The following is a 15,318-nucleotide window of genomic DNA, read 5'->3' as shown; positions in this document are numbered from 1 at the left end:
GTCCCTGTTGGGCCCCTCCCTCCCTGAAACTCAACCTTACAGAACAGTTATATAATGATTCCTGAAATGCACAGAGCCTCAACATCAACACACACACACGCGCACACACACACACACACACACACACACACACACACACACACACACACACACACACACACACACACACACACACACACACACACACGCAGCACTCTAAAGAGACACTCAGAGGGCAGACAGAAATGGAAAGAGGAGGAAGGAGAGAGATGAAAGCTAGGTCATCATTCAAAGAGACACACTTCAGAGTGAGAGGCGGTGGACACACACACACACACACACGCACACACACACACACACACACACACACACGTATAGATACACACACACACAAAAAAAAACATAGCGGTGACGCACACAAGTCTGTTTTCTCTGCTCGGGTCAAGAGGAGGGAGAGAGACAGTCCTTTTAGTGACTAATACTTATTGTCTATGGGATTGGGTTTTGGATTCATGGAAGTGGGTCGGATGTAGCGGGGCGGCCATTAGAAGAGTGACCGCGGTTACTGACAGTCCAAACAGCTAACAACCACCTTAATGGATTTACCAGAGACGTTTATCTGTTTTTCCGAAAAGATAAGGACCTCCGGTTGGCTTTGAGAGCAGCTGGATGAGGAGACGCACATATTGTGTTTGGCTTGTGTTCATGCATCTGGCTGGTTGAGTTATTGACATTCATAGTTTACTGAAAGTGTTCCCCTTTGTTGGACTTTCACATGGATGCAGACGGACGTCCTGATTGACACACGCAGACTTACAGACACACATCTTAGAGTCTTAGCACTCTATGAGCAAAGCGTGGGGAACACTTATACAACACACACACACACACACACACACGCACACACACACGCACGCACACACACACACACACACGCACGCACACACACGCAGACGCACACACACACACACACACACACACCTTTAATCGCTGATCGTCTGATCAGAAGTGTAGTTCTGACGTTGAGACACTTTCTTCCCACTATGAATGTAACACAGAAGAAGAGCGTGTTCTACTTTAATGATACTGGCACTTTATTTGGTGCATAATCAATGTTTTTTGCGCTTTAGACTGCTGGCTTACAATTTTAGATCGCAAACCTCAAACTTAACAAGCAGACTGTCAGCTCTACATTTGTGGCTTCATCAGACAACAGTAATGTATCAGATCAGAGTAACTTAACAATTTTGACACCTGCCACGAAATGAGCCAAGCGGAGGTGATATCTTAAAAAAGGGGGAAAATGGGAGCGGGAGAGCCAATTGTTGCTATGTAACAGAGTCAAACTCAAATAGTCGGCTGCAAGTGATGGGGAGGAGACCCGTGGAGGAATTTGAAGCAAAAACAATCGCGACAATGTGTCGGTAAAACGAGATAATAAAGTACGAACGCTTGACCTGCAGCTCCACTGAGTAGAGAAAGTGTCTCGATGAAGTGCTGATTTATCGTCAGTCAGCAAGTGTCACAGAGGAAACAAGCACCTGCAGAATATTTTCTGAGCCATTCATTTCTTGAGTTGGACACTCCTCGTGGGTTTGAGGCTTCCTGCTCCTCACAAAAACAACAACTCCACACCATGTACTTGAAAGATATGCGGCTCCAAAGAATGTGACGCCACCGGCAACTAATTCATCATTGTTCTTCTGTGTTTGTGTGTGTATGTGTGTGTGTGTGTGTCTCAGAGGGGAGTTGCAGTGGGGAAATGTCTTTGGCGACCACAAGGTTATATAACAGCACCTACGTATACATTAAGTGATTATATAACTCCTTGGGCGACGCTGTTGAACACAACACTGCAACCATGCAACGGCCCGCTGAGCGTGCACGCACATGTGTGTGTGGCGTTCCCCATGTTTCAGAGAGAAGAGAGAGAGAAAGAAAGAAAAAGAGAAACCAGACATTGTACTACCATGTAGAGAACCAATGTATACAGTATCTTAAAGCAGCAAGAATAAAGCGCCTATCAAAAGCTCCCAATGTGTTGTCCCATCAACTCCTCTGTGATCTGACAAGTTTCTGTTACTCTCAGGTGTGAAAACCCTCTCAATGCTCGCTGGGTGAATTCAAGCCGTTTTCTTGGCTCTGAAAAGATACAAAGTGTTCACTCATCAGCGTTGCAAATGGCTTGAGACGGCACCGAGCACGACTTTCTCTGGACTTCTCGGGAACAGATGAAGCTCGAGCTCCCGAACACCAGGAAAGATTTTTTAAATCTGTAAAGTTGTCACACAACAATTTTCCCGATCTGTTCCATTAATAATTTTCTGCAGACTGAGACAAAGCCTCTCTGTGGGTTCCTCCGCTCCTATTTCTTAAAAAAACTGTACTAACTGAATTAAAGATCCACTGTTTTTAGGCGTGTGTGTGTGTGTGTGTGTGTGTGTGTGTGTTCTGCGGTGACTCCTTGAGGAAACAGGTCCATGTCTTAAGGTCTAATATGTCCAGCCTCTGCTATCTGCTCCTCATCCCTGTGAGTCACTGACCTACATACTGAAACCAATCATACGGCAGAAGTGTTGGGCCGCGTCCTCCAACCGTGTACGGGAACCCGGATCCCGGATGATGGCAGACGAACGTGGCAGAGAATCCTTCGCGTCATACATTACTCACACGCACGCACACAAAGAGAGGACAAACTGTTTGGTTATCCAACAAAGACAGACGGGGTGCAGAGAGATTCCAGGAAGTGTGACAGGAAACGGAGGGATAAATAATTCTTTGTAAGAGGGCAATTTGTGTAGTTTCCATGCAGAAACATGAACCAATTTTGTGTCCGCTCTGCTAGGAACCATAAATACATGTATTTTCTCGTTACTCAACGGGTTTTGAACAACTAAAATGGGAATTGTGTAACAGCAGACTTTTAAAAAGAGGACAGCTCTTGTTGCAAAATAAGAGCCTGAGACAACGCGGCAGGTTTGAGAGGAGAGTTCATGGTGAGCGAATCAAACGACCCGCTCGCACCTGCCCATTACATCACAGTATGCCACTTCACATCCGGCATTCGATTGTGTCTCAAGTGGCACTGGATTTAAAAAGAAATAAAAACAATGTAAGTATTGAGCTGGGTACATCAAGTTACAAAATCATGGTGTGCAACTTAAGCGTTAAACATTATCATTATTGTCAATGTGACAAAAATAAGGACCCTGTTAACTGGGGGTGAGCCTTGTCTCGCAGCAGGAAACACAACAACCTTTAGGCATGAGGTGAAGGACATTGAATTACAGTTACTTTGCACTGCAGCTGGATTCTGTCACGAGATCCCGCGATAATCACATATTGCAGAGAAATCCATCGCGTCGGGCTTAAGTAACGAGATGGTGTCCTGTAAGACTTCCTGTGATGAGCTAAGGGAAGCCACAGGTGTGGTTTCAGACAAACACGCAATTTCCTTAATTTGGAAAAAGGAGATTTCTCTCCATTTTAAAAGACCGATAATTAAGTATGGCTTCAGCCGCATGGGCTCAGAGACCATCTTTGTGCCCATAGTGACTCGCCACAATTTAACATAGAGAAATTTTTTAAAACGTTAACAAAAGTCTGGAGATTATTTGCCCAATTGGACATTTTTTGACAGCGAGCAAGGTTTTTATGTAATTATTGTTCAAATTTAGTAAAAATTTTCATACCATTTCAGAGTTTACAATGGGTGTGTACACATGTATCATGGAATCCAACAAACGTTATACTTTTTTTGTCAGCAAGCCTGAAAGCGACATGAAGTCCGACCAACCGCTCCATTGAAAATCATGTTCAGTCCTCCCTCCCCTCTGCCCCTGAACCCAGCGATGTCATGATCTTACAGCAGTAGTAGCCACATTTTCAAAAACTCTTGCGAAATGTTCTAGTTCCCAATAAAACTCATTTCCAATGAGTTTCACATGATTTCATTTGTAACCTACCACAACAGAGCACTCCCTGCAAAAGATAACTAATTCTCCAACTTGCTCAAACATCCAAACATCATTCCCTTTCATTTAAACATCTTCCAGCACACAAACCCGTAACATCTAGAATCAAGTCGGCACCAGAAAAACACAGACGTCAAAACACAGGAATGATTTTATTTTACGGTCCCGGGCCGTCTGTGTTTGAATGTCAGAAGGAGGTCAAAGTGACTAAAACAGACCACGGATGAATATGAAGTTTGTTAACGAGGTCGGGAGGTCGAGAGTAACCTTCAAATCAAAACTTGTCTCACTCTCCTTTTTATTTTCACCTTGACGCGCCTCAAATGATCACTGCACCCAATAAAATGAGCTTTATTAAGAGTCCCCCCCTCCGCCACACACACACACACACACACACACACACACACACACACACACAGTCTCACTCAGACAGAGAGGCCACCAACGCCGAGGTTGGTCAGACGAAGAAGGACGTTTATGTAACCGCTGCCTCTGGCTGTTACACAACCAGCATGTTCCCAAGAACCTCACATCCTGGACAACACACACACACACACACACACACACACACACACACACACTCAAAGGAGGAGGAGCATACTGACATTTAAAGAATATCTATACTTATATACACAAACATAGTGGGACGTGCAGTAATGACGATGTCCGCCGGAGAGTGTGTGTGTGTGTTTGTGAGTGAGTGTGACTGCCTTTTAAAAAAGAGTTCATAATGTGCTCTTACTTAAACAAAACTTTTCCAAACTGCCAAACAGAGAACGATGGCTATATGAATAAGAAAATTAACACACAAAAAAACAGATCAATATCTCAAATATATACAAGACCCGACACATCGAACCTTCCAAAACGATTTCATGTTTGTCGTCCTAAACACTCGATTGTACGTTGAATTGGAATTCTTGTTTTCTTTGATTCTATTTCAAGTTTATTAATCTTTTTGTGATTTAAATAGACATGTAATAAAACGATCGAGTTTAAATTGTGATCACGATATTTTAAAAAGACTGCTGGGGCCTGTCCATCATACAAGACACAAGACTGGTGAATTACAACTCACACAATCTACAGAATAATAATGACACTTCCACATGTTCTTGTTTCAACTCATCACAGTGAACTGCGGGAGAAATATCACAAAGATCAGACACAGAGACATAAACTGCTCTGGGAGGAGCCCGAAGCAAACCAAGGAATACTTGTGGAATATAACAGTTGACAAACCAAGATTTATCTGGGTTACATAACTTGGCTTGAGAATGACAAAAAAAACAATTTACAGACCACTGCAGCGCTGGACACACACAAACGCACGCACGCACACACACGCACGCACGCACGCACGCACGCACGCACGCACGCACGCACGCACGCACGCACACACACACACACACACACACACACACACACACACACACACACACACTTTATATAACAGGCTGGCCTCAATGAGTTATTAAGGCTGCTTTATTAGAGTGAGGCAGGTGAGTTATGAAACCGTCCCTGTGTGTGTGTGTGTGTGTGTGTGTGTGTGTGTGTGTGCGTGCGTGCGTGTGTGTATGTGTGTCAGAGAACAGACACGACACAAAATGATAATAGACGGTAAGAAAAAGGGAACGAGAGACAATGACTGTGATAAAAGAAGAGAGCTGTTGAAGGGTGAGAGGAGGTGGAAAGCTCAGCTTTATAGGCCAGTGTGTCACTGCTGCTGAGAAGGAGGAGGAGAAGGAAGAAAGAGGACACACACACACACACACACACACACACACACACACACACACACCCACCAGGAGGCTGTCATTATCACTGTGCTGGTCACACTTCAGCCTGTTACATAAGCTCTTGCTGGTAGCATTCAGAACATGACGTGTACTTTCAGCCTCGGAGAAATAATTTCTCCAAAAAATAAAAAATAAATCTTTACAGCTCCGCATAAATGTCTGTCACAACACATCAGACTACACAAAGGCATTTTACTGCGTCTGAATCCATTGGAGCATCATCCCTTTCAGAGTTGGTTGTGGCTTTAATTTATCTCCTAGTTTTGTCCTGAATGAACAGCACTGTGCTTCGCCCTCCACTAAAAGAAAAACATTTGAATCAAAGATTTGTAGTTTTCACCTGTTAGTTGTTTCCTTTGTAACAAAACGAAAGCAAAGCTTGTATAAGTGTTGCTTAAAACATTTAGGAACTAATGATTAGCCAAAGCACTCTTTTCTGTGATGTAGTTAATTGGTTGATCCTGGACGTCGTCATTCAGCCGTTTCTGCTGTTTTCTATCAGTGAGAAGACATGTTGATCCCGAACACATGTTCAGCCACGCCCACGTTTAACGTCATTTGAGGACAACAGCAGGGTGATTACATATTTCAGCTTTAACTTCAATAAGTAAACCTGTCAGTTGACGATGGTGTCAGATGTAACTCAGAGTCTCAGAGCCTCCACCCAGAGGGGACCCCTCAGGTCTCCAAGAGCAGGCTGAACCCTCACGATGAAGATAAATTCCTGCCTATGAGCGTAACATTTCTCAATATGTCGGACGTTGACCATCGGCGTTGTGCGATATGCCGGCATTATCAGATAATGTATGTTTTTATCGACTGTGGCACTACTGGCCCTAAGGGGACATTAAACAAATGTTTTATCTTAACTAAGGGATTAAAAACAAAATTTGAGATGAAATCTGCATTTCCATGGATCTATAATCTTTAAGTCTAAAAAGCCTGAGCAGTGAGAGACGAACGGAAAAAGCAGAAAAAGAAGCAGAGAAGGGAGGGGGCACAAAGGGTAAGGCATTGTGCAGTGCCGAGTTGAGGAGGGAGAGAAAAAAAAAGAAGCCATTACCCAACAAAGGGAACTTTAAAAAAAAAAAAAAAAAGACAGGATATTTATATTGAAGGAGAACAAAGAAAGCAACTGTATGATCTGACAGAGAGATCAAAACCCTCCAGACGTCCAGTGAAGTGAGAATTAGAGCTATGTGGCCGGACTGGCAAAGCCGACATCCTCTGAGCCGTTATGAAAGCAGTCAGGCTACACGTATTCCCGGCGCTTGGCCCGGCCCGGCGCTGGTCTCAAACTGTACAGGTTGTTCCTGCCCGGCGTGCCAAGGACAATTACAACTGAACAGAGCGTGCGCGAAAAAAAAGAAGAATCGGTACAAAAAGTTCCTTCCTGTTATATTGTACCAGAGAACTGTTCATTTTATATTTTTTTCCCTTTTCACAATAAGTCATCCCTGATGGACACATTGTACTCGTAGGAAGAAGAAAAAAAAGCGCATACACAGACACACACTACACAATTTGAGGGGGAACAAGGTGTTCTTTTAGCCTTTTTTGCTATTCACCATGTTACATTCGCAGAGACGGCAAGGCATCATGTCTCTTTTCACAACCAGCCAAACATCCTGAGCAATCGCAAGAATTACGAGCATGTAGAGCAGACATTTGTCCTTTCTTCAAAAAGGATCCATGCTAAAGGATCCATGCTTCTCTAAACAAACACCACGCTGGTGAGAGTCAGACACAGAGGAACACGGTGCACCCTGAGCAATACGCAAACAAATTTAATAATGATCTGATGATCTTTTCATAAACATTTTGTTCGTGCACAGTTGTTTTCTTGTCATCTTTAATCCTGGGCTAAATGATGTTCAACCACTTTTGTCATCATTGTCTCGTCTCTGTACTCCGGCACGTTGGTTTTAAAATAAAACAATTACTGCAAGTATTGACTTAGAGCTTTAATTTGTTAATGTCCACATCATATTGGGGGACAACTGTATAGACACTTAAGACAAGAAGACGGGTAAACAATAGTAAAAATACAGACAAGGTCACCACAGTTATAATGTTTCGGATCCACGAGACTTTCTATCTTTTTAGTGGTACTGCCTTTCTTCAAGATTTTGCTGGTCTTAAGTATTTTGCCTTGGCTGAGTGAATACCAGAAGAAATGGAGCACATAAAAAGAAACCTCTTTATAGATTTGTACTTTCATCCACCCAGACAGACTGCAGGCTGCGGCAGCGCTCTGACTGCGCCTGCCTCCTCACGCTGTACCCCCCTAACCCGCTGGTCAGATCAACCATATGTTTTCCTGCCTCCACATGCTCACACTTCCAGCATGGCCCAATCCTACACGGCTCCACCAATCACACAACAGCATTGGTTTAGGTAACCGTAGAGACAGCCAATGGGAGACGAGAGAGAGAGCGAGAGGTGCGACTGGGCACACGTGGGAGAGACCGGCTAAAAGATGGAGGGAGGTCTGACAAAAAAAGGGAGAAAATGTGGATGATAGAACGGAGGGAGCAGGGACGGACCAACGTGACTTTGAAAGGAGAGAAAATGGGAAATGATAGAAGCGCAGAGAGAGGAAACACACGAGAAAATAGATGGGCCAGCTAAGTAACTTATCGGGCGTCAATCAGCTACTGCCCATTTGAGACACTTCTGAGATTAAACTCATCCGTTGCTGCTCACTACACGCTCTTTTACCCACACCCATCTCCTCACTGGATGCCCCTGGAAGTGACAATCTCATAAGATGAACTACCGCGTCGCCCCGTCTCCAAACCGATGATGATGATGTCACCTACCTGCAAATGACTCCGATTCGTCCAGGAGCAGCATGGTTATCGAGTAAAGAGAAGAGACCTTCTTCTCAGCTTTTCTTCTTCTTCCTCTCCTCTTTTATCTCCTGTTGTCAATCTAACAAAATCACACGCTCTTCCGGGGGGAAAAAAACCTTACAAAGAAGCAAGCGGGAGGTGTATTTCTCCACCTCTCAGTCTTGTTTTAAACTCGGCTGGTCTTCAATCTGCTGCCTCAGTGACTGACTGTTGACTAGCCGACCGCTCTGTGCGCTGGTCTCCTCTCTAAAATGCAATGAGAATGTGAGGCAGTGGCATGCAGGAGGGCTGGCAGTTGAAAAACTTACATAACCCCATCGTGCTGTAGCCGGGGCCCACTGAGGGGGGACTCGTACGGCTGTTTGCCTGCTCCACCCTCCTCCCCTTTCTCAAAAAACTCCTCCCAAACACACTCAGGAATACGGAGCATGTACGGAAGCAGCCGTCCATACGTTCACGCTGCCTGTTTGTGTGTTTTTGTTGGTCAGCAAAACATACATTTAAGTACACGCACAGCTAAACTTTAAAGGATTAATATGTCTCTGATTCAAACAATACTCGTATATTTTACGCTGACACACAAATCCAGACATGAAGAATTTGATTGATGCAAGTACTGTTAATGTTAAACTAACAGCATAATAACTAACTATGCACAGACAACAGCTTGTATGTGCATGTGTGTGTGTGTGTGTGTGTGTGTGTGTGTGTGTGTGTGTGTGTGTGTGTGTGTGTGTGTGTGGCAGAATTAAGGGCACAGAGGAGGAATGTGGTTGCAGAAATGTGTGTCAAGGTCCCTGAAAAACACCTGCAAACTAGCTCCAAAAGAAAATAGGTCACAAAAGTTACCATGCATAATCTTTTTGTAATGCTCGGTGGCTAAGCTGAGAACTTATTGAGCTGTATATTAAAAAGGTAATTTACACTTCACTTTATCTTGGATCGAATGCGTCAAACAATGGCGGTTTCCTTCACTTGTTACTCAACAAGATCTACCCCAGTTAAGGACCTTTCCCACAGACCAAAAAACCTCTAATAGCCATTGATGTTAAGATGACAGGCACCTTTCTTTGTCATCTCAGAAGTTAAACTAGATACACCACGAAAAACAACAACAACAACAACAACACAGGCTCCTCTACTGGCAATGTAGACAGAGTCTTGTTCCCACGTCTAAAACTTCCTGCTAATTCAATTAAAGAAAACAAAATATAAACATGCTCATTTTAGTGGACAAAGAAAATGTGAAACATAGTTTAAAAAACAAACAAAATATATATTCACCTACACACCTGGAGACACTGTAGCACCCGTCTAGAATCACAAAATGTACATTTCTATACGTACCGTGTTTGTAATGTCCCACACTAACTTGGTGTTTTCTGTTTGGTTGTTAAGATTAATCTGTGGATCTGTGTGTACATCCGCCCACTGACAACTGTACAGCCCTCTAAAGAGACTATAACATGTCCAGAGGCAAATGTTTGGGATTTCTGATGCTAATTAATCCAATTTGTAACACTATTATAAAGGGTTACAGGAAACACTTTACCCTGGATTTAAATGGGTTATTGCTCCAACACCAGACGCTGCTGTCAGTAGCGAAAACTGATTTTAAACGAAATAAAAAGAGGTAAAACTAAATGCAGGCCTCTTCTAAAAACAGCAGCCTACCTCGCCATGCCATTGTTGACCTGAAAGGGGACAATTTATCTGCGTTATTTCGGTTTTAACCCATATAAAGTGTCACTTAAGTTGTTGTTAAGTGCCACTTAACAGTGTTTGGGGAGAACAAGGACAACCAGTGCATTGATTTCATAACATGTCTCATGAAACCTTCGAGCTCTGCCTAAGTAGTTCAAGACTTGGCCCCGCACTACATATATAGGTCAGTGTGATAGTTGTGCCAACATACAAATCACTTGGAAGAATGCGTAGAGCAGGAAAGATTTCAGGACCAAGAGAGATGACAAGAAACCAATGTGTGAAAGAACAACAACAACAAAATGCCAACTAACCAGAAAAACAGTCACACACTGAACGAGTGAGTCAAAAAATGACTTGAGCTACTCACCCATGTCATGTGGTCGAGAGCCGTTTCTGTCTGCTACTCAACGCCTCCCTTTACACTTTTAACCCTAGAAGCTTACTCCAGCTGTTACGTGTTCCTTCTTCATCAGTGTCCCGTTCAACCCGAGCGTGTCAAAGTGTCGGTGTGAGAAAGTGTGTGTGCATGTGTGTGCGAGGCTCTCAACATGTAGCTCTCTTCTCGTCTCGCAGCTTTACCGGCACTCCAGTGAGGACAGAAGGCCATTGGGACAATTACAAAACAATGAGTCACTTGAAAGCTGCACGGCCTGTTGTGTGTAGGAAACCCCCCCACCTCCTCCCACTTAAGCTACTTCCTCCTCCTTCCTCTCTTTTCGCTCCCTCCCCTGGCCAACTGACACAGGAGGGAGTGTGATGTCAGCGAGCCACGCCCCCTCTAGACAGCCTTAGGTAACAGGTTTAATGGTGTGAAAGCAGGAAACGATGGACAGTCATAGAGATGGAAAGAGGAAGAGATGAGTGAGGTGAAGAGGAGAGAGCTAGACGTGTTGATTTGTGGTCATTTCACTGAAGTCTTGTGAAGATCACGACTTTCAGCACCTTCGAAATAACATCCATCCCTCGAGACTGACAGAGATTTTAGTGTGAAGATCAAACTGTGTGGCGATGGGGAGGAAGACAATGAGGAAGGTGTTAACCAGCCAAAATCATCATCATCATTCTACCGAACAAAATTAATCAAAATATGAATCCCAACATTTATCACTGTCATTAGTCTGGATGGACTGAGGTCTCTAAAGAATAACTAGCCTCTAGGTCCCATATCAAGGCCTGTCCATTTTAAACTATGGTAAATCAGAAGAAGGTAGGTTGACAAAGCGCTGCAGGAGAATAGATTAAAATCTATTTTTCTCTCAGCAGTTACTTGGCAATTATAGATCTGAGGTCAGTTTAGACCTTAAAATGTGTCTCTACATGCATCTGGAGAGTCTATTTCCCACTCTTTAGTAAAACAAACCTTAGAAAAGTGGAGATGACAAGACGCAGAGATGAATTAAACCCTCAACACAGAGGAATGACAGAGAATTACGGAGAATATATCCTATAAAAATGAAAATTGATGAAAATGTTAAGAAAGAGTAAAAGGAAATACATTAAAGATGAGAGGAAGACACAAAAAAGAGGAGTGATAAGGTTGGAGAACAAGAAAGAAAAATAATTGATGAAAGAGTGGAAATTAAAAGGTAAGTATACGGATGAATAAACAGTCAAACAGAGGAAAAGATAAAGTCAATGAGAGACAAATCCGTGATAACAAGTGGAGTGGGCTGTTTCAAAACAATCCTGTGAACTCCCGGACCCGAGGTGGTGGTGCGGGATTATCCTCACAGATCACTTTACACAGACACACAAACACACACAGACACACAGACACACACAGACACACACACACGAAACTGAGAGCCCAGCTTCACACGGCTGCACTCACTCACCCACATTGCTGTGGAGCCTGGGGGAGGAGCAGTGCAGCGAGAAACACAGAGGGGGAGGAGATGAGAAGAGGAGGCGGCGACAGCAGCAATGTTAAGCAGAGGACTGCCCGCCTAAGCATAAACACACACATACACACGCGCATGCACACGCACACGCACACACACACACACACACACACGCACACACACACACATTCACCTTTGCCCCACTACCACAGTTCTCGTATTCAGCCACGCCTCCTCCTGCGAGGAAGGAAAGCTCGCATTTCACTGTTTACATAACCTATATTGACCAATGAAGAGAGAGAGAGAGAAAGAGAGAGAGAGAGAGAGAGAGAGAGAGAGAGAGAGAGAGAGAGAGTATGTGTACAGTTTCAGCGCTTCAGAAGAAGAATTAGGAACCTTTACTTGACTCAGAGTAATGAAATGTCCCTGATAGGAAACCTCAGCTCAATCTCAATCTATTAACTAATCACACCACAAAAACAACCTCTTTGTAACAGGTCACGTGACGAATGGAAACACACTTCTTCACTTCACCAATCATAACAACGCGCATGGCATCGGGTCGCTTCGTATTTGGTTACAAAGTGGATGAGAACATTGAAAATGCTAAAAAAAAAAAGTGTCAATACTATTGCTTCTAAGTAATTGTATTAACTAGGATCCATTGTCGATCTGGAAACACAAATCAAATTGATTTTACGGTAGTTTAAAAGGAGGTCGACTGCAGCAAGAATCCGTGAAAGGAGTGAAGTTCAGACTGACCTTGTGACCTTTCCTCGTCACAACACCGAGGGTTGAGAGCAGCGAGTGGACACACAGGAGCCCTGGTTCCCATTTAGCTGGGATGTTTTTGAAAGCAAGATTACATTAATTAAGTGCAGTGTAGCCAGTGTCTTTTGGACATTTTTCTTTTTTTACTTTAACTTTATCTTTCAAAAGGATCTTAAGTATTTGGATCATGTAACTTGTGAATAACAGGGCGTGTCATATTAGTTATACAGCTGTTATTTCAGTGTGTGGGTTACTTATTCAGCCGGTGCAGCATCGATGGAAGGTGATGCATCATGCCGCTGATTAAACCAACAGGTGTCTTTAACATTCGTGGGAGTAAACATGTTTACTTGTTTTTCTTCAGTGAGAGAATGAGAGTGTACTCTGCTTGCACACACCTACACACAGGCGGGGGAGCAACAGGCTAATTAACGGACTATTACTCTCCTGCTCTCTGGAGTCAGTCTGGACGTGTGTGTATCTGTGGGTGGGTGTGTGTGTGTGTGTATCTTATGAAAGATGTGACTAAATCTCATGACAGCCTTAACTGAGCCAATAAATGCAACACACAGCCCAGTCTGTTCATACAGACTCTTTCTTACACACGCACACGCACACGCACACGCACACACACACACACACACACACACACACACACACACACACACACACACCTGAACAGTGATCCCAGCAGACAATAAGAATACTTTGATCTAATATCATATCAATGTATTATATATAGACTTCACTGGTTGGTTTTCATCACATTTGTCAGATTTCTCCTCTTTGAGCGCTTGGACTCAATTCTAAGACCAAACTCATTGACCTTGTGCGTGCTTTCCCTCAGTCAGATCAGAAGTAATCTCTGTGCAACAGATTCTGCATTCATATGTAGAATCGAGACAAGATTTTAGTTTTCCATTTGTAGTCCAGAGTAGTAGAAACTAGTCCCGTTCGAGCAGGCTTTGGTTGAATGCAGGTAAAGAATCCGCATCAGCTTGTAAATTCAACTAGTTTTTAATATTAAAGATGCAGTGGAGAGAATATTTTGGTTTGGCATCACTCCGCTGTTGGTGTTGGATTGATCAGATGACAATATATCGCAGTACGGTTTAGCAAGATAGAAAATGTTACGCTTTTTAAGGCTAATAACTAGTTGTCATTTTTGTAAGGTTATCTGCCATTTCATTATTTTCTCAGGATACAGCCACATGTTTTATATTCTATGAATTATTCCCATAAGATTGCAAATGTATGTCCTTACACATATTTAAACGGAGGGTAAAACTAACCAGCAGGGTAAAACTAACCAGCAGGGTAAAACTAACTGTCTCACAATTAATTCACAATTGGAGTAAATATTCGGGACTAATTTTCAATATTAAAAATACATTTGGAATTCATGAAAATGGAAACTATGATAATAACAGTTTTATGCTAATCGAGCTAATGACTATTTTTATGCTAATCTAATTTTATGGTTGGAAAAGTCTGTCTGCAATTGACCTTCATTCTAAAAGAGGGGGAAACGGTAACGTTGAAACACATGCACGCGGCTGCCGCATATCAACACAGTCCTAATCAGAAATTAGCATTTTATACAGAAAAAAAGGAGTTTTAAAACTGCCCTGCAAATAGAAACAGGATGTGCCACCACACGTGTGTGTGTGTGTGTGAGTTATGTTGCCAGTTTGTTGTTTTTTTTGTTGTGACGTCAGTGATTGTGACAGCCCAACACATCTCCTCAGAGCAAACTAACAATGACAAGCAAACAACACACTCAACTTTCTAAAGATTCGCCTGCCCTTCTCCTATTTACAAAAAAAAGAGCAAATATAAAAAGCATCCTACGTTTTCCTACGTGCTGTTGATGCTTTTAAATAGTCATAAAGCTTCGAGCCATCCTTCTTCACGTTTCCATATTCGATTTGCAATGATGTTGTCACATGACACTATTAAACTCCCACTGTCTTTATTATTTCTGTGCTCTCCCTTTCTCCCTACGCTATACTTATTCTGCTCTATACGCTGCTGAAATATGCCTCTTTCTGTCTATAAAATGCATTTCCAAAATCTAAATGGTTTTGTTGAAGAATGCTTTATTAGAAATTCAGAACATTATTTTGCTAATGTAAACCTACAGTGGAGTAACGGCGTCCTGCTCCTTCAAAGAGGTGGAAACCACGAAGAACAAATAATACGTAGCTGCTTTCAAAACAAACAGAGGAAGAGAGCTGATGAACTTCAAAGCAGGTGACTGACGGCACATCCAAAAAAGTCGGGACAGAAGAAACGGTTGAATGGAGAGGGATGAAGGTAAACCAGTGAAGATCACGTCACTCTGGACGTCAAACCTTGAGAAGGAAAGCGTCACAACTCTGAAGGGGGCCGG

General features: G+C 43.0%; 1 protein-coding gene across 2 annotated transcripts in view; it reads right to left on the bottom strand.

Annotated features, from left to right (window-relative positions):
• LOC137800387 (helicase ARIP4-like) overlaps positions 1 to 15,318 on the bottom strand; it is a 49,344-nt gene that overhangs the window by 16,921 nt on the left and 17,105 nt on the right. Inside the window, exon 1 of one of the 2 annotated variants that reach the window (XM_068597565.1) lies at positions 8,575 to 8,846. The exons of the other annotated variant lie outside the window; for it this stretch is intronic. Within the exon in view, the coding sequence (XP_068453666.1) occupies positions 8,575 to 8,608 (34 nt within the window). The 5' untranslated portion in view covers positions 8,609 to 8,846. Of the gene's footprint in view, positions 1 to 8,574; positions 8,847 to 15,318 lie in introns of those variants that run through there. 2 annotated transcript variants of the gene reach the window in all.

The sequence above is a fragment of the Clinocottus analis genome, unplaced genomic scaffold (genome assembly GCF_023055335.1).
Source record: "Clinocottus analis isolate CAN_PGR_092001 unplaced genomic scaffold, fCliAna1.0.p SCAF_4, whole genome shotgun sequence".
NCBI classification, from domain to species: Eukaryota; Metazoa; Chordata; class Actinopteri; order Perciformes; family Cottidae; genus Clinocottus; species Clinocottus analis.
This window is presented reverse-complemented; position numbering and strand designations above follow the sequence as displayed.